The sequence below is a fragment of the Anomaloglossus baeobatrachus genome, chromosome 2 (genome assembly GCF_048569485.1).
Source record: "Anomaloglossus baeobatrachus isolate aAnoBae1 chromosome 2, aAnoBae1.hap1, whole genome shotgun sequence".
Classification (NCBI taxonomy): domain Eukaryota; kingdom Metazoa; phylum Chordata; class Amphibia; order Anura; family Aromobatidae; genus Anomaloglossus; species Anomaloglossus baeobatrachus.
The window spans coordinates 112,523,610-112,547,554 of NC_134354.1; the positions used below are offsets into that span (position 1 = coordinate 112,523,610).

Sequence of the window (23,945 nt, forward strand, 5' to 3'; positions counted from 1 at the left end):
GCTTTGGCTGCAGCATTGTTTTTTTGCTGCAACATCTTCAGGTGTGTCTATTTAAGTTTGGAAGTTTCCCAGTAGATTGTTTATTCCCCCTTTTTTTATGTTCTTTCCCCTCATGCACTTTTAGTGGCTCCTTTGTGTGTGGTTGCCGTGTGTATGAGTTATCGTAGTTGTTACCCTGGTTTGTCTATTTTTGTTGGTGGGGTGTAGTCTCCTGTTTGTACGCATTCCACCCATGTGGTGGGTTGTGAAGGGGGGTCATAACATCAGGGACAAGGACAGGAGATAGGGCCTAAGTTGGAGGCTCGGACCTCAATACCATTAAAGGTACCTCTGGGTGTTAGGGTGAGCGTGGAGGCCCCAGCCTTAGGGCCAGTATAGGCTTCCCAGGGTTCACCGAAGACACCTGTGACATTTATTCAGCTTTCTTTAATCTACATGGCAAGCAATTATTAATGTGCACTTTTTTCCCTAGATTTTTTGGCACCGGAACAAAATAAAATTATTTCCCAACTGACTGGATGCGTCTATCAATACCTGCCGAAAGTATGTGACCCTTTACGATACCGTACCATCACTGGAGAGTGCAATAATAGGTAAGGAACCTCTTTAGGAGTAATGAACCAAGCAAACTCCCCATAACATTCAAAGTATTAAATATATATTAAAATGTTTGAGATAAAGCTGTGCTAGATGTGTTCATGTAATATATTTTGCATTTAGTTGCCCTTCTAATATAAGATCTAAACACATTGTAATGCATAGTAAGATAAGGTCTCGAAGGATAAAGACTATGTAGAGAATAAATCATAGAGCACCACCAGATGGCGATACAGAGCTGTCTTAGGCTACTTTCACACTTGCGTTGGTTGGCTTCCGTTGCTATCCGCAGCCTTGAGGAATTACGGTAACCGTTGCAGAAAACCGTTATATTCCTCATAGACTTCTATTAGCTACGGATAGCAACGGATGGTCTTGCATTGCATCCATCCCGCGGCGCATCAGTTGTTTTGACGCTGACCGTCAGTGACCGTCGGGCGGATGGAACGCTGCATGTAGCGTTTTTCTGCACTTCAAAAAAACGCAACATGCAGGATTCCGTCGGCGTCCGTTGTTTTTATAATGGACGCCTATGGTGGCGGATTCCGTTAGAATCCATCATTTGACGGATTCCGTTAACGCATCCGTCTTTACACAACTGCGCATGCTCAGATGTGTAAAGTCAAGGAAAAAAACCTATAACGGATTGCGTTATTTTGTACGATCCGTAGCATCCGTTGTGCCACTATATGCAACGCATCCGTTGCATCCGTCACACAACGCAATGCTACGGATCCCGTCCAACGCAAGTGTGAAACTAGCCTTATTCTAACGCTACTGCAGGGTCCGATTACATTGTCGTGATACATACGGTACACTTAAGGCGTAAAATTGAAAGTGATCAATTAAAACATTTTTTTTTGTTAGAGCTATTGAATTGTATTTCTTTAACTAGATCCCCTTATTAAGTGCTATCCTGCCCCAAAAAAGTGAAAAAAACCCCAATCTGAATATGTATAGAAAATTATCATAATAATGTTACCAACATTAAAATCAGTACTTCTATGATATAACGTTGAGAGCAGATGACGGCATCTCTTATGTATATATTATGCCTTATTTATTCATGAGCATATATGCATGCATAATGTCAGACAATGTTACCACTCCCTCTATAGCCAATTTTCCTTTTTGTGTTTTAATTTTTTTGCTGTCCTTTATTAAACAGTCGTAACGTGTTTTTTATTAGTTACATAGTTACAGAGCTTGAAAAAGACCTAGGTCCATCTAGTTCAACCTTTGTCCACCAATTATACATTTTGTCACTAAATCTGTCACGCTCCCAGTGTCCCAGCACCGCTCCTTACCCACTGATCCAGTCCATGTGTTCACCAGTCATGGCTGCTGCTCCCGCTCGTGCTCTCCTGTGTCCTGCTCCTGGTCTTATGAGTCTGACTCTGAGTCTTAGCCACATGGTTCTGTATAGGACCAGGCCGCGCCCACTCTCCTGGTTTTATAGGCCCAGCACACCTGCAGCAGGAAATGACATGAGGCTGTGCTGGGTATATAAGACTTGCCTTTCCATGTGGGCGGGGCCTGATCAACGTGTCTGGAAGCTTTGTCTTTTGAGCTAGGTGCTCAGGCCCCCTGGTGCCGTGTCCTGTAGACTCCTTGTCTTTGCTCCCTGGTACCTGTGCCTGTTTCCTTACCGTCCTGAAGAACTCTGTGACTCTGCTGACCTGGTTATACCTGTCCCTGCCATGCCAGTGCTCCGGCTGCCGTGTACCCTGCCCCCCGGTGGGATACTCGGTCCAGTGGATCCACCTCCTGGGCCCATCAGTCCTCCCGGTCCTGACAGTTTGATCAGGCCATGGATCCCGCTGGAGCACAAACATCTGAGCTGGCCGAACTACGCCAGGAACTGGTGCAACAGCGTGACACTTTACACCGGATGCTGAAATTCCTGGCGTCCATGGACCACCGGTTATATACACTGCAGACCGCTGCCTCGTCTGAGTCCACGCAGCAACCAGTCTCCGGCTCCGAACTAGTTTCCGCCACGGCCTCGCAACTTCGCCTCGCTGCTCCGCCTCGCTATGCAGGGGATCCCAAGTCCTGCCGCGGCTTCTTGAATCAGTGCTCCCTGCATTTCAAGTTGCTTCCTCATTTGTTTGTCTCAGACCAGGCTAAAGTGGCGTTCCTGATGTCACACTTGGAAGGCGAAGCTCTAGCCTGGATTAACCCCCTGTGGGAGAATGAGGATCCAATGACCACTAACATCCGGGAATTCTTGCACGCTTTCCGAAGTACATTCGATGAACCCGGACGTACCACCACAGTGACCTCTTCGCTCCTCCGGCTACGCCAAGGGACCCTGACCGTCGGCCAATACGCCATCCAGTTCCGCACGCTCGCCTCTGAGCTGGGCTGGAACAATGAGGCCTTGACGGCGGCCTTTTGGGAAGGACTCTCTGGCCGCGTCAAAGACGAGCTTGCTGGCCGTGACGTTCCACGCACCTTGGACGCTTTAATATCCTTAGCCACCCGGATTGACCTCCGTTTCCAGGAGCGAACCAAAGAGGTATTCCGGGAGAAGCAACCACCCCGTCACGCCTTGTCCCCGCAGAGGCCTACCGCTCCTTTGCCCCTGCCTTCCTGTGACATGTTTCCGGAACCCATGCAAATTGACCGACTGAACCAAGCCAAGCAACGCCGTGCAGAACGGCTCGCCCTGGGCCTGTGCTTCTATTGTGGAGACGGGTCACACATGCTTCGGACATGCCCTGAGAAACCTGGTAGACCCCAGCCCCAAGGGATGGTGGGGACCGCTACCCTTGGCACCGGAATCCCCTCCGTTCCACTTACACAGACTGTCCAGGTGACGACGAAGAAGACCAGGTTCACAGCAGAGGCCCACATCGATTCTGGGGCAGCGGCTAATTTCATACACCAGTCTGCAGTGGACCGATACCAGGTACCTGTGATCCCGCTTGCCAAGCCCCTCTGGTTCGCCTCCGTGGACGGCAAACTGCTATACGAACCTGTCCGATATACCACTGAACCACTGAGACTCCAGGTTGGCACTTTGCATACTGAGACCATCACCTTCTATGTGATCCCGAGGATGGCTCCTGAGCTCCTGCTGGGTCTGCCCTGGCTTCAACTCCATGACCCTGCCATTAGTTGGCGCTCTGGCGCTATTACTCGCTGGGGGCCCTTGTGTCATGACCACTGCCTACAGCCCGTTCCTCGGCCCCTGTCACCTGAACTTGTTATGCCGCAGGAAGAGGAAGAGGTGACGACGCAGTCCAGTGCCGTACCACAACTCCTGTCACTTGTACCTGTGGTGCCACCGGAACCAGAGGAGACGACGCACTCCAGCGACGTTCCACCATCCCTGACAATTGAGACTGTGGTGCCACCGGAATCAGAGGAGGCGACGCACTCCAGCGACGTTCCACCGTCCCTGACAACTGAGACTGTGATGCCACCGGCTACCGAGGAAGAGACATTGTCCTGTATCCGGTCCGAGGCGCCCGATCAGGTCGTCCAGGACTCCAGTCCTGCTTCTGACTGTCTCCCCCCGCTTCCCGTTGCCACTGCTGGTAGATCGGCTAGGCGTCGTGCGGCCAGGAAGGCGGTACGGGATCAGCGGTCCTTCCCCGCCTTTGTGTTGGATCCTGGTCCGGTGACTCGATCCGGGGTGCCCCTGGGGTTCTGTGCACGGAGGGGGGGGCATAGAGGGGGGGGGTACTGTCACGCTCCCAGTGTCCCAGCACCGCTCCTTACCCACTGATCCAGTCCATGTGTTCACCAGTCATGGCTGCTGCTCGTGCTCTCCTGTGTCCTGCTCCTGGTCTTATGAGTCTGACTCTGAGTCTTAGCCACATGGTTCTGTATAGGACCAGGCCGCGCCCACTCTCCTGGTTTTATAGGCCCAGCACACCTGCAGCAGGAAATGACATGAGGCTGTGCTGGGTATATAAGACTTGCCTTTCCATGTGGGCGGGGCCTGATCAACGTGTCTGGAAGCTTTGTCTTTTGAGCTAGGTGCTCAGGCCCCCTGGTGCCGTGTCCTGTAGACTCCTTGTCTTTGCTCCCTGGTACCTGTGCCTGTTTCCTTACCGTCCTGAAGAACTCTGTGACTCTGCTGACCTGGTTATACCTGTCCCTGCCACGCCAGTGCTCCGGCTGCCGTGTACCCTGCCCCCCGGTGGGATACTCGGTCCAGTGGATCCACCTCCTGGGCCCATCAGTCCTCCCGGTCCTGACAAAATCATGTATAACCGACAATGTTGTGTGTAGTGAGGAAATCATCAAGCCCTTTTATAAAAGCTGTTATAGTCAGATGGATGCGCACTGGGGACTCTAGATCATGCCCAGTGCGCATCCGGCCGCCATTAAGAGTGAGGCATGTGCGCATTGTTGCACATATATTAGCATGTTAGTACACCCGCAGGGGCATGCTAGCAGGCCTCATTAGCATATACTGAAAGATCTTTAGAAATACTTTTAATACATTTTTAAATATATTTTTAAGGACACATTTGTGAATGTTTTAAGATGTTGAAGTATTTATATCACTGTGTAGGCGCTTCGTCTCATAAAAACAATACCAGAAATCTGATGTGCCAGATGTGAGACATTTAGTATAGAAATCATATACAAACCAGGCTGGAAGTGCACTGGGAGGTGGGGCAGGACACTTTTAGGAAGTGACAATCCCCCAATATGCTTCCAGCCTGATTTGCATGTGGCCTCATTGTTAGATTTCTTATGACTGGGACATCGGATCTCTCCAAAAAAAGAAGAATTTTTATAAAGGGACAAGCCCCTATAACACTGTGTAAAGTTGTGCTTCCAGGTTACTATTAATCTATTTATTTTTTCTTATAGAGTGAAGCCCTTTCTTGGTGCAGCCAATACTGCTTTCAATCGTCTTCTCGAGCCAGAATATGAGGATATCATATCTCTGCCACGAGGCTGGACTAAAGACCTTCCCATCAATGGGTTTCCTCTACCCTCGGTAAAAAATAGCTATATACTGTAGCTGTCGCAGGCGGGGAGGAGGGTGTCAGCACACCGCGCTCACCCCTTCTGCTCGGGTCCGGCAGCTGCTCAGTGGTGGCTCGAGCGGTGGGCCGGATCCCGGGGTTTCTCGAGCGACACTCCTCGCCCGTGAGTGAAAGGGGGGTATTTTGTGGTTGGGTGTAGGGATTGTTATAGTTCGTGACGCCACCCACGGTTGTGGTGATTTCACCACCGCTGCTCAATATGGGGATCCCGGGGATGGTGATGCGGAGCAGCCAGTTGTTGTGTTGCCCCTCCGTGGGTAGGGGTTGGTGATCCCGGGGCCCAGTGGGGTGCAGGGGCGCAGGGGCAGCGCTGTGCCTTGCGGCACTGAGGTACTCACTCAGCCAGTAAACACGACACAGTTCTCGGTAAACAAACGGCTGGTTGGACGGGTCCCTCGGACGGTTCACGGTGCTGCGGTTCCCTGCAGTTAGCGGTGACGGTCTCTTCCCTGCACCTTTGAAATGTCTGTTTGGTAGCGGTGGATTCCCACCGGTTACCCGTTCCCCGACTGCAATCTGTGCCGGAGGAGCTCCACACTTTGCCCGCAGGCGCCGGCCCTGGGAAACTGGTGCCTTGGCGGTGGCGGTGTTTCCCCGTTGTGGTTGGACCTTTGCCGTCAATCAGGACTTGCTTGTTGGGAGATCTGCGTCCCCTTCACTAACGGATTTAGCAATGTATAGCGACTCCAAGCCTTGCTGGGATCCGAAAAGCCCCTGCTCTGGTGCTGACTGCCCTTTGTATACTGCTCCAGACCCCCGGATACACACAGCCTCCGTGGTCCTTCCAGCAACTTCCAGACAGTCCCACTGCAGATCTTCACCACTGTCTGCTGACCTTGCTGACTCCGTCTGGGCACACAGCCACAGACCAACTTCAGGCTTTCTGTCACTTTCACTGCTGTTTCACTCTGCTCTAGCTCCCTCCTGAGCTACACTGTTGTTTCCTCCTCACACAAGCCCTGCCTGGGCTAATCTCTCTCTTAGCTCCTCACTCCTGCTCCTCCCTGAGCTATCTCCTCTCTCTATCTGCCTGTAACTTCCTGCCTCCAGAGCTGTGAGCTCCTCGATGGGCGGAGCCAACCGCCTGGCCCACCCCCTGGTGTGCATCATCAGACTCCTGGAGGAAGGCAACAAGGATTTGTGGGTTAGCTGGTGTACCTACAGGGAATGTGGGGTGCGTGTGTGTTGTTATCTGTGTCCCCTGGCTTGCCCAGGGCGACACATTCCCCCTTAGCAAAACGCAGACCGTCCTCGGGCTGCCCGTCCAACACCGGTTTTATTTTCCTTTTTGTTTTCTGAAAATGTAAAACGGTATAACATTATAAACGGTAAATTATATACATTTTTAATAACAACTCTTCCCAAGACGGGAGGCACATTTACTTTTAACGTTACAACGGTATACGGTCACGGTTTCCGCTCTCTCCCACCCAAGCAACCTGGCCCTGATGCTGCCCCTAAAACCCAGGCAGCACCCCTTGAACCACAGTCCAGCACAAGTCACCCGAGCGGGATCTGTCCTTCCCCTCCAGAGGGTGGCCACCGGTTCCTTTGGTGGCTGGGCCCTAGCCTGCTCTGCTCAGGGCCCTCCCTCCAACCTGCCTCTCCGGAGGCGGCATTGCGGAAACGGTAACGGTAACCAACATATTTACAAGCCACTTAACGTTTGTGGTGCCCTGCAAGTTCACGGGCTTGTCCATGGATAGTTCCCATGCAAACTTAAACGGTCCCCACGGGGACAATGGTGCCGGCTCCGGCCGGTTGCAATCACAAAAGCAAATCAGGTGAAAAACTCGGTAATTTTCATTTTTATCATCTTTTTGCAAACTTTCAAAACTTTTTCAAACAAACAACTACACAGTGGTGGTCCCAACGGGGACGGTGCAATGGGCATCCGCTGCCCTACTCCGGTCCTCCAGGCTCCAGTGCTCCTTCCAAGGGAGGGGGCGCGGCGCTCGCTCGGGCCTCTGGGCTGCCCTTCAGTGTAGCGTCCAGCGCGAACCACCCCCGCTCCCCAAAGAACCGGGCATATTGCACTATGTCTCCCGGCATCAGATTGCGGCCGGGATGCTCCTCGGGCAGGTGGGCGTTCACATCCCGCCGAGCTACAAAAACTTCGGCCTCCAAGTCCGGCTCGTAGATGAACCCGTAGCCCCGGCGGACATCAAACCGCCTCACCTGCCCCACGTACAACGGTCCTCGGGCACGGGAGGTCGCCCGCTGGAGGTGCTCCTTCTCCCGGATCGCTCTGGCCACCAGTTCAGCCTTTTTCCGCTCCCTCTCCTCGATCTCCAGGCCCAGCGGTACCGGCTCCCTATCCCAGTACGGCGCTGCTGCCAGCGCCGGCGCACGGGTCGGGCCCCGCGGGACGTCCAGAACGTTACCCACTGTCAGGAAGGTGGGCGGCGTATCCCGCGGTGTCATGGCCTTGGGCGCTGCCTTGCAGCAACAACCCGGCGCCACCTCAGCCGAGGTGTGGGGGATGGGCATAGGTGCTTTCCGCTGCCGGGCCTTCGGCTCGGAACGGGTCATCGGCTCCGGCTCGGGAAGTTTTTCAAGGGATGCCTCCGGTTCTACTTTCGGCGTCTTCCACGGTAACACCTCCGGTGTGCCGCGGGCTCCGGTTACAGGTCGGCCCGCCTGGGCGGGGACGCTGGGTACTGCTACCGGTTGCGGTGGTAGCAGGCCTAGTGGCGGGGTCACGGCCTCCGGGACGGGTGGCGAGGGAGGCAACGGGGGGAGAGGGCTTGGACCGGGCCCCACAGCCGCGATGACCAGCCCTGCAAGGGCATCGTGACGTGGGTCACTCACCCTCCCTTTCTCCGCCTCCTCCTCGCGTCTCCGCACGGTGGCTACAACGTCCGCCATGTCGGCCTCCCACTCCTCCATGAGGAGCTGCATCTTCACCTGCAGCCTTTGATAGAGCTGCGCGGTTCGGACTTCCACCCACGCCGCGGTTCCAGGCGTGGGGGCTACGGTGTCGCGGGACGGCATCCACATGATTGCTTCTTCTCTACTTCCAGGAACGGTATATTTGCAGAGTCCTGGCGTCCCTGCTTTTATAGCTGCAGCTACATGCGTCCAGCCGCCATCGCGTCCCCCTTAGCTCTTTTCGGCCCATCCTCTCTCGGGGCGGAGTTTTGGCCTTCGCGCCTCTACTGCTCGAGAAGACGCTCGAGCGGGAACTTTTTGCGCCAAAGATGGCGGCTTCTGAACCTTTTCTGCCGGATGCCTCCGGCGGTAACAAGGCGCACCTCTACCTGACGGCAGAGCGGTAGGATCCTGTTCGTGACGCCAAGTTGTCGCGGGCGGGGAGGAGGGTGTCAGCACACCGCGCTCACCCCTTCTGCTCGGGTCCGGCAGCTGCTCAGTGGTGGCTCGAGCGGTGGGCCGGATCCCGGGGTTTCTCGAGCGACACTCCTCGCCCGTGAGTGAAAGGGGGGTATTTTGTGGTTGGGTGTAGGGATTGTTATAGTTCGTGACGCCACCCACGGTTGTGGTGATTTCACCACCGCTGCTCAATATGGGGATCCCGGGGATGGTGATGCGGAGCAGCCAGTTGTTGTGTTGCCCCTCCGTGGGTAGGGGTTGGTGATCCCGGGGCCCAGTGGGGTGCAGGGGCGCAGGGGCAGCGCTGTGCCTTGCGGCACTGAGGTACTCACTCAGCCAGTAAACACGACACAGTTCTCGGTAAACAAACGGCTGGTTGGACGGGTCCCTCGGACGGTTCACGGTGCTGCGGTTCCCTGCAGTTAGCGGTGACGGTCTCTTCCCTGCACCTTTGAAATGTCTGTTTGGTAGCGGTGGATTCCCACCGGTTACCCGTTCCCCGACTGCAATCTGTGCCGGAGGAGCTCCACACTTTGCCCGCAGGCGCCGGCCCTGGGAAACTGGTGCCTTGGCGGTGGCGGTGTTTCCCCGTTGTGGTTGGACCTTTGCCGTCAATCAGGACTTGCTTGTTGGGAGATCTGCGTCCCCTTCACTAACGGATTTAGCAATGTATAGCGACTCCAAGCCTTGCTGGGATCCGAAAAGCCCCTGCTCTGGTGCTGACTGCCCTTTGTATACTGCTCCAGACCCCCGGATACACACAGCCTCCATGGTCCTTCCAGCAACCTCCAGACAGTCCCACTGCAGATCTTCACCACTGTCTGCTGACCTTGCTGACTCCGTCTGGGCACACAGCCACAGACCAACTTCAGGCTTTCTGTCACTTTCACTGCTGTTTCACTCTGCTCTAGCTCCCTCCTGAGCTACACTGTTGTTTCCTCCTCACACAAGCCCTGCCTGGGCTAATCTCTCTCTTAGCTCCTCACTCCTGCTCCTCCCTGAGCTATCTCCTCTCTCTATCTGCCTGTAACTTCCTGCCTCCAGAGCTGTGAGCTCCTCGATGGGCGGAGCCAACCGCCTGGCCCACCCCCTGGTGTGCATCATCAGACTCCTGGAGGAAGGCAACAAGGATTTGTGGGTTAGCTGGTGTACCTGCAGGGAATGTGGGGTGCGTGTGTGTTGTTATCTGTGTCCCCTGGCTTGCCCAGGGCGACACATAGCCACTATAATGGACTGGCAGGGGTGAAAGGAACAGATTTTTCTATTTTTAATTTAAATTATATACAGTATATCATAAAACTGAGTACACCCCTCACATTTTTTAAAATATTCTATTATATATTTTTATGACAACACTTAAGATATGTAAAGTAGTCTATATGCAGCTTGTATAACAGTGTAAATTTGGTGCCCTCTAACTTCAAACATCCATTATTGTCAAAACTGCTGGCAACAAAAGTGAGTACACCCCTGAGTGAAAATAGCCAATTATGGCCAAAGTGTCAATATTTTGTGTGATCACCATTATTTTCAAGCACTGTCTTAACTGTCTCCATGACAACATCATTGAGCTAGTGGATGTTAAGAGACCTAGCGCTACTCCATCTTCCTTTTGAGGAGTCTCCACAGATGTTCAATAGGGTTTAGGTCTGGAGACATGCTTGGCCAGTCCAGTGCCTTTACCTCAGTTTCTTTAGCAAGGCAGTGGTCATCTTGAAGGTGTGTTTGGGGTCGTTATCATGTTGGAATACTGCCCTGTGGCCCATAGAAAAAACAAACCTAAAGATTTGTGCCCTGTGGCCCAGTTTTCGAAAGGAGGTGATCATGCTATGCTTCACTATGTTACAGTACATATTGGCGTTCATGGTTTCCTCAATGCACTGTAGCTCCCCACAGCTGGTAGCACTTATGCAGGCCCAAACCATGACACTCCCACCACCATGCTTGACTGTAGGCAAGACACACTTGTTTTCGTACTCCTCACCTGGTTGCTGCCATATGCGTGACACCATCTGAACCAAATAAATTTATCTTGGACTCATCAGACCACAGAACATGGTTCCAGTAATCCATGTCCTTAGTCTGCCTGTCTTCATGATATTGTTTGCAGGCTTTCTTGTGCATCATGACACCCATGCAGACCATTTTGATGCAGTGTTCGGCATATGCTCTGAGTAGTGACAGGCTGACTCCCCTCCCCACCCCTGTAATCTCTGCAGCAATACTGGTAGCATTCATACATCTATTTTGAAAAGACAACCTCTGGATATGACGCTGAGCACGTGCACTCAACTTATTTTGTCGACCATGGCGAGACCTGAGTGGAACTGTTTTATTAAACTTATGTATGGTCTTGGCCACTGTGCTGGAGCTCAGTTTCAGGGTGTTAGCAGTCTTCTTGTAGCGTAGGCCATCTTTATGTACAGCAATAATTCTTTTTTATTAATTTTTTTTTTTTTTTTTAAATCTGCAGAGAATTGTTTGCCATGAAGAGCCATGTTGAACTCCCAGTGGCCAGTATAAGAAAGTGTGTGAGCGATAACACCAAATGTAACACACCTGCTCCCCATTCACCCCTGAGACCTTGTAAAACTGAGTCACGTGACACCAGGGAGGGAAAATAGCTAATTGGGCAGAATTAAGTAATTTTCCCTTAGGGGTGTGCTCACATTTAATGCCAGCAGTTTAGCCATTAATGGCTGTGTGTTGAGTTATTTAGAGGCCACCAAATGTACACTCTTATACAAGCTGTACACTGACTACATTGTATCTTGTTTTCCTTGAAAAAGATATAATAATATATTTACAAAAATGTGAGGGGCATATATATATATATATATATATATACATATACCATGTGCAGAATTATTAGGCAAGTTGTATTTTAGAGGATTTTTGTTATTATTGATTAACAACTATGTTCTAAATCAACCCAGAAGACTCATAAATATCAAAGCTTAATATTTTTTGAAGTTGGAGTGGGTTTTTAGATTTGGCTATCTTTGGAGGATATCTGTTTGTGCAGGTAACTATTACTGTGCAGAATTATTAGGCAACTTAATAAAAACCAAATATATTCCCATCTCACTTGTTCATTTTCACCAGGTAAACCAATATAACTGCACAAATTTTAGAAATAAACATTTCTGACATGCAAAAACAAAACCCCAAAAAATTAGTGACCAATATAGCATGATTTCTTTATGATGACACTCAACAGCCTACCATCCATAGATTCTGTCAGTTGCTTGATCTGTTTACGATCAACATTGCATGCAGCAGCCACCACAGCCTCCCAGACACTGTTCCGAGAGGTGTACTGTTTTCCCTCCCTGTAGATCTCACATTTTATGAGGGACCATAGGTTCTCTATGTGGTTCAGATCAGGTGAACAAGGGGGCCATGTCATTATTTTTTCATCTTTTAGACCTTTACTGGACAGTTACGCTGTGGAGTAGTTGGATACATGTGATGGAGCATTGTCCTGCATGAAAATCATGTTTTTCTTGAACGATACCGACTTCGTCCTGTAGCACTGCTTGCAGAAGTTGTCTTCCAGACACTGGCAGTAGGTCTGGGAGTTGAGCTTCACTCCATCCACAACCCGAAAAGGTCCCACAAGTTCATCTTTGATGATACCAGCCCATACCAGTACCCCACCTCCACCTTGCTGGCATCTGAGTCGGAGTGGAGCTCTCTGCCCTTTACTGATCCAGCCTCTGGCCCATCCATCTGGCCCATCAAGAGTCACTCTCATTTCATCAGTCCATAAAACCTTTGAAAAATCAGTCTTAAGATATTTCTTGGCCCAGTCTTGACATTTTATCTTATGTTTCTTGTTCAAAGGTGGTCGTTTTTCAGCCTTCCTTACCTTGGCCATGTCCCTGAGTATGGCACACCTTGTGCTTTTTTGATACTCCAGTAACGTTGCAGCTCTGAAATATGGCCAAACTGGTGGCAAATGGCATCTTGGCAGCTTCACGCTTGATTTTCCTCAATTTGTGGGCCGTGATTTTCCACCTTTTTTTGCCCAACACGCTTCTTGCGACCATGTTGGCTTATTGCCATGAAACGCTTGATTGTTTGGTGATCGCGCTTCAAAAGTTTGGCAATTTCAAGACTGCTCCATCCCTCTGCAAGACATCTCACAATTTTGGACTTTTCAGAGCCCGTCAAATCTTTCTTCTGACCCTTTTTTCCAAAAGAAAGGAAGTTGCCTAAAAATTAGGCATACCTTATACAGGGTGTTGATGTCATTACACCGCACCCCTCCTCATTACAGAGATGCACATCACCTGATTTACTTAATTGGTAGTTGGCTCTCAAGCCTATACAGCTTGGAGTAGGGCAATATGTATAAAAAGTATCATGTGATCAAAATACTCATTTGCCTAATAATTCTGCCCACAGTGTATATATATATATATATATATATATATATATATATATATATTTATAATGCCTTGCAAAAGTATTCATCCTTCTTGGCTTTTTTTGTGTTTCACTACCTTGCAACCCGGAATGAATTTTTTTGCGAGGGTTTGCATCAGTTCATATAAAGAACATGCCTACAGCTGTGACCATTTGGTTTTCATTTTATTGTGAAGCAAACAACAAATAGGACAAATTAGCTGAATAGTTTAGTGTGCATAACTATTCATCCCCGGAAGTGCAGTGTTTTGTAGAGCCTCCTTTTGTGGCAATTACAGCTACAAATCACTTTGGATAGGTCTCTTTGAGCTTTGCACATCTTACCACTGGGATTTTTGCCCATTACAAGGGCAACACTGTTCCAACTCCTTCAAGTTTGATGGTTTCCTCTGGTGAACAGGAATGTTCATGTCTGATCAAAGATTTTCAATTGGATTAAGGTCTGGGCTGTGACTAGGACACTCCAATTCATTTACATGTTTTCCCTTAAACCGCTCAAGTGTTGATTTAGCAGTAGCTTTGGGTCATTGTCTTGTTGGAAGGTGAACCATAGTCCAGGTCTCAAATATCTGACAGACTGAAACATGTTTTGCTCTGAAATATCCCTGTATTATGCACCATACATCTTCCCTGTGATTCAGACAATTTTCCCTGTCCCTACTGCCGATAAATATCCCCACAGCATGATGCTACCACCACCATGTTTCACTGTGGGGATGTTGTTCTTGGGGAGAAGAACTGTCTTGGTTAGGTGTCGTATGGACAGATACTCCAGTCTTTGCATGGGAACTCTGCAGCTCTTCAGGGTTATCTTTGTTGGAGAGGTTGGAGAGGTGTTCTCTTCACAGATGAATCCTGGTTTTCACCGTATAGCGCAATCTGGTAAATCATAGTCACACCAGATACTGACTGGTTTTCTGACCCCCCCCCCCCCCCGTTCCCTCCCAATACTGTAAAACTTCAGATTTTAGGGTGGCCTTTAATTGTGGCCAACCAAAGGCACACGTGTGCAATAATCATACTGACCAATCAGCATCTTGATATGCCACACCTGTGAGGTGGATTGGTTATCTTGGCAAAGGAGAAGTGCTCACTAACACAGATGTAGACAAATTTGGGAGCAATATTTGAGAGAAAAAGGCCTTTGTGTACATAGAAAAAGTCTTAAATCTTTGATTTCGTCTCATGTAAAATGGGAGCAAAACCAAAATAGTTGCGTTTATATTTTTGTTCAGTATAGATATCACACAGGTGGACTTCCTATCACTAAGCATTTGACTTATGAAGGGAATTGCTTGTACCAGAAATTTTTAGGGGCTCCATAGCAAAAAGGATGAATATACATATGCACTTGGCAATATTAATTTATTTTAGCCTATAAATTTAATTTTTGCATATATTTTTCTCACTTCACATTCACAACTTACACCATTTAGTGCTGACACACGACACACAAACCTGATTACAAAGATATTTAAACACAGATTGTAATTGTAATGTAACAAAATAGGTAAAAAGCCAAGGGGGAGGGGGGGCTTAAATACTTTTTCAAGTATATATATATATATATATATATATATATATATATATATATATATATTATATATATATATTAGTACAGCCCAAAAGTTTGGACACACCTTCTCATTCAAAGAGTTTTCTTTACTTTCATGACTGAAAATTGTAGATTCACATTGAAGACATCAAAACTATGAACTAACACATGTGGAATGAAATTACTTAACAAAAAAGTGTGAAACAACTGAAAATATGTGTTATATTTTAGGTTCTTCAAAGTAGCCACCTTTTGCTTTGATTACTGCTTTGCACACTCTTGGCGTTGTCTTGATGAGCTTCAAGAGGTAGTCACAGGAAATGGTCTTCCGACAGTCTTGAAGGAGTTCCCAGAGATGCTTAGCACTTTTTGGCCCTTTTGCCTTCACTCTGCGGTCCAGCTCATCCCAAACCATCTCGATTGGGTTCAGGTCAGGTGACTGTAGAGGCCAGGTCATCTGACGTAGCACCCCATCACTCTCCTTCTTATTCAGATAGCCCTTACGCAGCCTGGAGGTGTGTTTGGGGTCATTGTCCTGTTGAAAAAGAAATGATGGTCCAACTAAACGCAAACTGGATAGAATAGCATGCTGCTGCAAGATGCTGTGGTAGTATGTATGCCTTCAATTTTGAATAAATCCCCAACAGTGTCACCAGCAAAGCACCCCCACACCATCACACCTCCTCCTCCATGCTTCACGGTGGGAACCAGCCATGTAGCGTCGCACAAATACACGGTGGTTGGATCCAAAGATCTCAATTTGGACTCATCAGACCAAAGCACAGATTTCCACTGGTCTAATGTCCATTCATTGTGTTCTTTAGCCCAAACAAGTCTCTTCTGCTTGTTGCCTGTTCTTAGCAGTGGTTTCCTAGCAGCTATTTTACCATGAAGGCCTGCTGCACAAAGTCTCCTCTTAATAGTTGTTCTAGAGATGAGAAGGTGAGTCCAAACTTTTGGTCTGTGCTGTATATGTATATATATATATATATATATATATATATATATATATATATATATATATATATATATGTATATATATGCACTGATATTACCCAGCATGGTGCTTTTGGTGCAGAGGTTATAGATGTAGGGGAACCAGAATTTGGAATTGTCCACGGGCACTAGTACTTCTATTACCTTAGCAGAGGTTTCCATCACATAAGGCTGCGCAACTGTTATAAATGGCACATGGTAGATGCATTAAGTGTAACCAATATGGACACATAAGTGCACTGGCGGACACAGACAGAAGAGGGCCCCTGTGCCAGAACAATATTTGGGCCTTTTGCAGCTCAAGAGCTCATGAAAATACACAATTTCACCTGCTTTAGACGTAGAATTGGCCTCCTCAACTCTTGGGCCCCAGTGCGGCTGCACAGGCTGCACACCAATGATATGTCCGCCCCTGCATAGGTGCATGGCTTGTAGAAGTCAGAACACAGATACACATGTCATGCCTGGAATCGTTTCTGCACAATTCTTCCTTTTAGCATGCTTGTGACATTTATTACTTTTTATTGTAACAGGCACGTAAGGTATCAAATGAAGTTGTTAAATTACAAACTGATTCATTGAAACTGGATGATGGTGTTTCTCTTATGTTCCCGCAATTTGGTCAGTTTGTGGATCATGATATTGGCATCTCTGTTGCCTCACCATCGAGTTCAGATTGTGATAAGAGCTGCGAAAACAGACATCCATGTTTCCCCATAATGGTAAGAACATTATTGGTATATTTACAAAATAATACATTTTAAAAATCTTTAAACAGGTTTAACCTACTTTAAAACTTGATACTTATAGGCCCAGTGTGGAAAATTAATAAATAAAAGAATTATATAATTAAAAAAAAAACAAACTTGCACTCCCCTCCCAGAACAGAGCTCCTCCACATGAGCCTGGTGGATCACACAGCAGAGTGTGCAGAGGGGAGGACAGGTGCTTTTCTTTACTTGGCCTATACGTAAGTAATGAGTTCTAAAGTAGGAGAACATCCCTTTAATAAAATTACTAAATATATGTCATAAGTTGGCATTTATCTGTTTTGTTATGGCTCAAATTGAAAACATATTTGGTTGTCACATATGACTTTGGTGCTGTGCTATCGACAGCGTTATGTGTATGTGTGGCGCCCCTGCAGCGGTCAAAAGGCTCGGATCCGGGGGGGGTGATTGCTCGGGGGCTAGGGGCCACACTCAAATTAAGAAGGGGGTATTTACAGGGGAGATATAGTTCGTGACACCATCTGTGGTGTACGGTAATTGGGAGTACCGCCGCTGTCGTTGGGAGTACCCGGGGTGATGGACTGGGGCAGCAAGGTGTCGTTGCCCTCGGCGGGTAGGGAAAGGCCCCGGGACTCTGGATAGTGGGGTGCAGTGCAGGGGGGAGCCCAGGCTCGCTGGTTGCAGGGGTTAATCAGGTACTCACTCAGCAATAAAGCAGATGCTAACAACAGGGTAAACGAACTCTCTGACTCCCGCTGTTTCCTGAGGGGAGCTCGTCCTGGTTCCGTCCCCTGCAGCACTGCCTGGTGGTCCATGACCTGCCTCCTGGCACCAAATTTAGAAGGTCCTTTGTGGCCCGTTAGCTTGGAGCTTTCCGGGCCCCACTCCCCACTATGGCTAAGTGAAGGAGCCTGCTCTCAGGAGCTCATGCTTGGGATTTCAGAAGGCCGCTTGTTTGGAAAGTCCTATCCCCCTCGTTGCCCTAGTGCCCCGATCTCTGAGCTTTGTGGGAACAGTCCATAGAGGCCCTGCCCTCCGCAGGTTAATTATCGGGTTGCCTAAAGCTTCTCCCCGACCTAGGCTCCGTGTACCCCGTCGTGCGTTAGGTCCCGGACTGGTGATAGGACCAGGCTGCTGACCGTCCCTCAAGACAGGTCCCAGGCACCTAGCCTCAATCCCCTGCGACCGGGGGTCCGACTCCCCTAGGTCCAGACCACCGTCTCCGACCAAGTCTGCTTCTCTTAGTCTACAACTCCCAGCTTCCTGAGAGGTCCTCTCAGCTCAAGGGCTACTGCTCGACCCACTTGACACCTCCCACCTCCCTGCCTGACCCCTAGGTGGGCAGCCCTATTCCTGCATAAACAGCCCACATGTGTGCCTGACAGGTGTGGTGCAAGGTGTATCTAGGATTTGTGAATTCTGGTGGAGGCAGTACTGCAGGATGGAGACCCAGAACCATGGGGGTTTGAGTCCTGCACTAGAGAGAAGGAGCGTGCAGTACCCTATGACAGCCTGAATAGTCCAGGGGCGTCACACATGGAGGTAGTGCATGAAGGCAGTATGTCTTTGTAATAGCAAGCTGCAGTTCCTCTGTGTGCAGATAGGCAGGCAGCAATACTTCTAGAGGAAAATACCGTTTCCCTGAAAACCCTGAAACCCTGAAAATAAGCCCTAGCATGAAATATAACCCTACTCCAATTATACGCCCTAGTAACAGTTCAGTAAAAAGTGTCCAGGCAGCTACCACTATACATGTAAAAAAGTACGTAGAATACAGCAGGACATATACAGTAGACTCAATAGAAAGCCCAATAATTAGAATTGGCTAGTGCTGGGCTCTCACATGTAGATCAGTCATCACTCCATGCTTGTGTGGTTTGACTGCTTCCGGTCATTAGAGGGAGCCACCCACTACACATGACTGCAGTGGAAAGCAGCTGACATGGCAATGACGTGAAATAAAGGTATTTCAGCTCACCTGCCGACTCCACTGCTGTGATCTCCTGGGTGCACGGATCCGCTGGAAGGTCCAGGCCAGCCAAGGTAATGGGAAAATAGAACGAAGGAAGGAGGGATCCAGCACAAATCCTCGTGGTTAAAAGTAAAAAAACATCCTTTATTTCAAAAATTTAAAAGATCATCAGAGACCCGAAGTAGGGAACATATTTACAGTGGGCGCATAGGCAAACTTTACGCGTTTCGGACTGGGGGGGTAAAAACAACGGAGTCCTTAATCATAAGACCTATGATTAAGGACTCCGTTGTTTTTACCCCCCCAGTCCAGGTCTCTGATGATCTTTTAAATTTTTGAAATAAAGGATGTTTTTTTACTTTTAACCACGAGGATTTGTGCTGGATCCCTACTTCCTTCGTTCTATTTTCCCATGACATGGCAATGAACCTGACTATGACATGCCTTTGACAGGAGTGAAGCATATCTGCATGTGAGAGCCCATCCACCATTGGCATTTTCCAAATCTAATTGATTTTCATCTAAGGGGGTCTGGTGAGTGTGATTTTTTTTTTTTGGAGGGGGGGGGGTGTCTACTTTCCTTGATAAAGGGTCTACTTTATCTGTCCTTCTGTATTCATAACAAAAATTTAGCCAGCAGAGAGGTGCTTTAGAGAGACAAGAAGTCTTTTTGTATATAAGTAAACAGTATAGGTAATGTATACTGTAGTATTAATAATGGAAACCTGGAAACTTTTTATATACAGTAACTATAATGTGTTTATATATCAAATAACATTGAAAAAGACCTGTTCACAAATTATGTATAGCCATAAATAAAATAGAAAAGTATATCTTCATCATTTGTATCAAATATCACAAGAGTGATCCTCTTGTTTCTAAACTTTTGTGATATTTGATTCAAGTAATATAGATATACTTATATAATTTATCACTTGCAAATAGGCCTTTTTTACATGTTTCCTGGTAGCTGTCTGGTCACTTATAGATTTGTGTTCATGAATACTGCTTTAGGCTTCCGCCACACATCCGTGAAACACGTGCGTGTTTGGTCCGTTTCCGTGTATACTGGAGACACGGCCAAACGTGCACCAATGTTACTATATCTCAGCGGTTACAATTGCGTTTTTGGTTATGTCCGTTAGTCCGTCTCCGTGATGCGTTTTGTGGGCCGTGTCTCACGCCAGCATGTCCGTTTTATTCACGCAACACGCAGCACGGACCCAATGAAAGTCAATGGGTCTGTGCGCACGTCCGAGTGACACGGACGCATCTCTGTTTGTTCCCTGTACGTTTTGTGCTTTTTTCATGTGATGTCAGTCTTTTTTCTTTTTATGTTTCGTTCTCTCCCTCAGTCCGTCGGTCGGTCTCTATGTCTGTCTGTCCCTCTAGCTGTCTGGCGGTCAGTTCCCCCCTCTCTCATACTTACCATTCCCCGATCTCCGGCGCGGCGCTGCACGGCTGTTATAAAAACTCCGGCGGCTTTTCCTCTTTTGAAAAAGCCGGCCGCCCATTAATCAATCTCGTATTCCCTGCTTTACCCGCCCACCGGCGCCTGTGATTGGTTGCAGTGAGACACGCCCACCACGCTGAGTGACAGCTGTCTCACTGCACCCAATCACAGCAGCCGGTGGGCGTGTCTATACTGTGCAGTGAAAAAAATAAATATATAATTAAAAAAAACGGCGTGCGGTCCCCCCCCATTTTAATACCAGCCAGATAAAGCCATACGGCTGAAGGCTGGTATTCTCAGGATGGGGAGCTCCACATTATGGGGAGCCCCCCACCCTAACAATATCAGTCAGCAGGCGCCCAGAATTGCCGCATACATTATATGCGACAGTTCTGGTGCTGTACCCGGCTCTTCCCGATTTACCCTGGTGCATTGGCAAATCAGGGTAATAAGGAGTTATTGGCAGCCCATAGCTGCCAATAAGTCCTAGATTAATCATGTCAGGCGTCTTTGAGACACCCTCCATGATTAATCTGTAAGTGACAGTAAAAAAACACACACACCTGAAAAAATCCTTTATTAGAAATAAAAAACACAAACAAATTCCCTCATTACCAATTTATTAACCCCGACAAACCCTCCATGTCCGGCGTACTCCACGGACCTCCAGCGTCGCGTCCAGCTCTGCTGCATGGAGGTGACAGGAGCTGCAGAAGACACCGCCGCTCCGGTCACCTCCACGCAGCTAATGAGATGAGTAGCGCGATCAGCTGCTGTCAGTCAGGTAACTCGCGGCCACCGCTGGATCCAGCGATGGCCGCGGGTAACCTCAGTGACAGCAGCTGATCGAGCTACTCATCTCATTAGCTGCGTGGAGGTGACCGGAGCGGCGGTGTCTTCTGCAGCTCCTGTCACCTCCATGCAGCAGAGCTGGACGCGACGCTGGAGGTCCGTGGAGTACGCCGGACATATGTTCATGGCAGTAATGCAGATTCCATTTTTCACATTTTCACTCTTACATATAGCTATTGGATTTTTCAAGTCAGTATTCACACACCAGTTTCTGCTATTTCATGTATTCCCCTTACATAGTCACTGGTGTGCATACCTTATCTCCCCATAGTGATGTTTTTTTAGGTTTTTGCACCCAGTTCAGACTTAGAATGGTGTTCCAAACGTTGTTCCTTATTGTTAGTAGTTTTTCGTTTGTGAACCCTCCCCAACCACACCTATTGCCAATCCATATCATACGCATAAATAGCCTGGGTCTCAGCTTCCCATACACGGTAAGTTTTTTAACTGCATGAGAGGACACACACAAGCTAGGGACCCCAACGTAGAGAAATACTTTGGCGTAGTGTTGGGGCTCTATTGCATTGATCAATTCAGTAGCTAAATTTCTCTTGATTCATATGTTCATGGCAGTAATGCAGATTCCATTTTTCACATTTTCACTCTTACATATAGCTATTGGATTTTTCAAGTCAGTATTCACACACCAGTTTCTGCTATTTCATGTATTCCCCTTACATAGTCACTGGTGTGCATACCTTATCTCCCCATAGTGATGTTTTTTTAGGTTTTTGCACCCAGTTCAGACTTAGAATGGTGTTCCAAACGTTGTTCCTTATTGTTAGTAGTTTTTCGTTTGTGAACCCTCCCCAACCACACCTATTGCCAATCCATATCATACGCATAAATAGCCTGGGTCTCAGCTTCCCATACACGGTAAGTTTTTTAACTGCATGAGAGGACACACACAAGCTAGGGACCCCAACGTAGAGAAATACTTTGGCGTAGTGTTGGGGCTCTATTGCATTGATCAATTCAGTAGCTAAATTTCTCTTGATTCATATGTTCATGGCAGTAATGCAGATTCCATTTTTCACATTTTCACTCTTACATATAGCTATTGGATTTTTCAAGTCAGTATTCACACACCAGTTTCTGCTATTTCATGTATTCCCCTTACATAGTCACTGGTGTGCATACCTTATCTCCCCATAGTGATGTTTTTTTAGGTTTTTGCACCCAGTTCAGACTTAGAATGGTGTTCCAAACGTTGTTCCTTATTGTTAGTAGTTTTTCGTTTGTGAACCCTCCCCAACCACACCTATTGCCAATCCATATCATACGCATAAATAGCCTGGGTCTCAGCTTCCCATACACGGTAAGTTTTTTAACTGCATGAGAGGACACACACAAGCTAGGGACCCCAACGTAGAGAAATACTTTGGCGTAGTGTTGGGGCTCTATTGCATTGATCAATTCAGTAGCTAAATTTCTCTTGATTCATATGTTCATGGCAGTAATGCAGATTCCATTTTTCACATTTTCACTCTTACATAGAGCTATTGGATTTTTCAAGTCAGTATTCACACACCAGTTTCTGCTATTTCATGTATTCCCCTTACATAGTCACTGGTGTGCATACCTTATCTCCCCATAGTGATGTTTTTTTAGGTTTTTGCACCCAGTTCAGACTTAGAATGGTGTTCCAAACGTTGTTCCTTATTGTTAGTAGTTTTTCGTTTGTGAACCCTCCCCAACCACACCTATTGCCAATCCATATCATACGCATAAATAGCCTGGGTCTCAGCTTCCCATACACGGTAAGTTTTTTAACTGCATGAGAGGACACACACAAGCTAGGGACCCCAACGTAGAGAAATACTTTGGCGTAGTGTTGGGGCTCTATTGCATTGATCAATTCAGTAGCTAAATTTCTCTTGATTCATATGTTCATGGCAGTAATGCAGATTCCATTTTTCACATTTTCACTCTTACATAGAGCTATTGGATTTTTCAAGTCAGTATTCACACACCAGTTTCTGCTATTTCATGTATTCCCCTTACATAGTCACTGGTGTGCATACCTTATCTCCCCATAGTGATGTTTTTTTAGGTTTTTGCACCCAGTTCAGACTTAGAATGGTGTTCCAAACGTTGTTCCTTATTGTTAGTAGTTTTTCGTTTGTGAACCCTCCCCAACCACACCTATTGCCAATCCATATCATACGCATAAATAGCCTGGGTCTCAGCTTCCCATACACGGTAAGTTTTTTAACTGCATGAGAGGACACACACAAGCTAGGGACCCCAACGTAGAGAAATACTTTGGCGTAGTGTTGGGGCTCTATTGCATTGATCAATTCAGTAGCTAAATTTCTCTTGATTCATATGTTCATGGCAGTAATGCAGATTCCATTTTTCACATTTTCACTCTTACATATAGCTATTGGATTTTTCAAGTCAGTATTCACACACCAGTTTCTGCTATTTCATGTATTCCCCTTACATAGTCACTGGTGTGCATACCTTATCTCCCCATAGTGATGTTTTTTTAGGTTTTTGCACCCAGTTCAGACTTAGAATGGTGTTCCAAACGTTGTTCCTTATTGTTAGTAGTTTTTCGTTTGTGAACCCTCCCCAACCACACCTATTGCCAATCCATATCATACGTATAAATAGCCTGGGTCTCAGCTTCCCATACACGGTAAGTTTTTTAACTGCATGAGAGGACACACACAAGCTAGGGACCCCAACGTAGAGAAATACTTTGGCGTAGTGTTGGGGCTCTATTGCATTGATCAATTCAGTAGCTAAATTTCTCTTGATTCATATGTTCATGGCAGTAATGCAGATTCCATTTTTCACATTTTCACTCTTACATATAGCTATTGGATTTTTCAAGTCAGTATTCACACACCAGTTTCTGCTATTTCATGTATTCCCCTTACATAGTCACTGGTGTGCATACCTTATCTCCCCATAGTGATGTTTTTTTAGGTTTTTGCACCCAGTTCAGACTTAGAATGGTGTTCCAAACGTTGTTCCTTATTGCAACCAATCACAGGCACCGGTG

General features: G+C 47.7%; 1 protein-coding gene across 1 annotated transcript in view; it reads left to right on the plus strand.

Annotated features, from left to right (window-relative positions):
* LOC142291051 (myeloperoxidase-like) overlaps positions 1-23,945 on the plus strand; it is a 95,992-nt gene that overhangs the window by 30,391 nt on the left and 41,656 nt on the right. The window contains exons 4-6 of the mRNA XM_075335273.1: positions 473-593; positions 5,434-5,563; positions 16,458-16,646. Coding sequence (XP_075191388.1) covers positions 473-593; positions 5,434-5,563; positions 16,458-16,646 — 440 coding nt within the window. The remainder of the gene's footprint in view (positions 1-472; positions 594-5,433; positions 5,564-16,457; positions 16,647-23,945) is intronic.